Genomic DNA, 1,775 nt, shown 5'->3' on the forward strand with positions numbered 1-1,775 from the left:
AGGTGGGGTGAGAGGCCAGGGCTGGCAGTGGGGGTTGCAGGGGCTGCTCTGTGCCAATGGCCCTGGGGCACCTTGCCAGGCTGTGCATGGAACAAAGACACAGCCCAGCCCCTGCTCTGCTGGGCCCTCAGGGCTGTGCCAGGAGCTCTGGCTGTGCCAGGACACTGCTGGGTGCCCCCACCCTGCACATTCCCACTCTGAATGGGCACTGGCATTTGCTTTGCCAGGGCATCCCTGGAGCACATTGCTGACAGGGACTGTGGAGAGAGAGCCAAGCCCTCCTTGGCTGCCCTCAGGAGATGCCCTTTGCTGATGGCAGTGCTGGTGTGGAGCCCAGCTCTGTGCCAGCAGTGCCCAGGGCCTGTCCCTGCCTGTGGTCCCAGCACTGACACACAGCAGGACAGTGACTGAGCTGCCAGAGCACTCAGGCCTTGGACAGGGACAGCAAAGGAGAGGGGGGAGTGCAGAGAGAGCAGCTCTGGAAAGACCCAGTTCTGGTGCTCCCTGGCAGGGCTGGGACTCTTTTCACCTCCACATCTGCAAACGTGGAAATGCCCCCTAGCTTTAGGGGAGTTCTTGGAGGAAGGGTCAGGGAAAAAGAATTTATATTTTCTTACACTCAGAGATTGTGATTCCTTGTGTACAAACTATCACACGTGGGTGTTTGACAAATACTTTGTTGTATGAACTTTTTTTTTTGTTTAAATGAACACAGATCAGGAATCCAGATAAATACATTTTGTGGGCCAAAGAAAAAGAGGGAAAGAGTGAATTATATATGGCATGAAGAAAAAGATTTCAGTGTTAATGACAAGAATAGAGGGAAAAAATAGGAAAACCCCCTACCTCCATGACTCAGTAGTATTAAAAGGCAGACTGGGCCAAAAATATATTACACAGTGAGTGTTCTGCAGAAGAAAAGAGGCAGTTTTTTTCTCCTAAAAAACATCTAGTGATCATTTTCCTTATGGCATCCTTGAGCTCCTGATTCCTCAGGCTGTAGATGAGGGGGTTCAGTGATGGAGGCAACACTGAGTACAGAACTGACAGGACCAGATCCAGGGATGGGGAGGAGATGGAGGGGGGCTTCAGGTAGGAAAATATGCCAGTGCTGAGGAACACAGAGACCACGGCCAGGTGAGGGAGGCACGTGGAAAAGGCTTTGTGCTGTCCCTGCTCAGAGGGGATCCTCAGCACAGCCCTGAAGATCTGCACATAGGAGAAAACTATGAAAATGAAACAACCAAATGCAAAACAGGAACTAACACCAATGAGCCCAATCTCCCTGAAGTAGCCTGAGTGTGAGCAGGAGAGCTTGAGGATCTGAGGGATTTCACAGAAGAACTGGCCCAGGGCATTGCCCTGGCACAGGGGCAGCGAAAATGTATTGGATGTGAGCAGCAGAGCATTGAGAAACCCAATGGCCCAGGCAGCTGCTGCCATGTGGGCACAAGCTCTGCTGCCCAGGAGGGTCCCGTAGTGCAGGGGTTTGCAGATGGCAACGTAGCGGTCGTAGCACATGATGGTGAGGAGATAAAATTCTGCTGAGATGAAGAATACAAGGAAAAAGGCCTGAGCAGCACATGCTGTGTAGGAGATGGTTGTGGTGCCCCAGAGGGAGTTGTGCATGGCTTTGGGCACAGTGGTGCAGATGCAGCCCAGGTCTGTGAGGGAGAGGTGCAGCAGGAAGAAGTCCCTGGGGGTGTGCAGGTGCTGGTCGCAGGCTACGGTGCTGAGGATGAGGCCGTTGCCCAGGAGGGCAGCCAGGGAGATGC

The 1,775-nt window shown here is 53.1% G+C and overlaps 1 protein-coding gene across 1 annotated transcript; it reads right to left on the reverse strand.

Annotated features, from left to right (window-relative positions):
- Positions 1-864: 864 nt before the first annotated feature.
- On the reverse strand, positions 865-1,770 carry LOC114072187 (olfactory receptor 14J1-like; the record flags this gene model as incomplete). The annotated part of the gene is made up of 1 exon (XM_027910108.1): positions 865-1,770. A coding segment is annotated over one exon (906 nt), but the record flags the coding sequence as incomplete, so codon positions are not given.
- Between the last annotated feature and the right edge of the window lie 5 nt (positions 1,771-1,775).

The sequence above is a fragment of the Empidonax traillii genome, unplaced genomic scaffold (genome assembly GCF_003031625.1).
Source record: "Empidonax traillii isolate 1590-97213 ecotype Southwest subspecies unplaced genomic scaffold, ASM303162v1 scaffold2738:size30659, whole genome shotgun sequence".
In the NCBI taxonomy this organism is placed as follows: domain Eukaryota; kingdom Metazoa; phylum Chordata; class Aves; order Passeriformes; family Tyrannidae; genus Empidonax; species Empidonax traillii.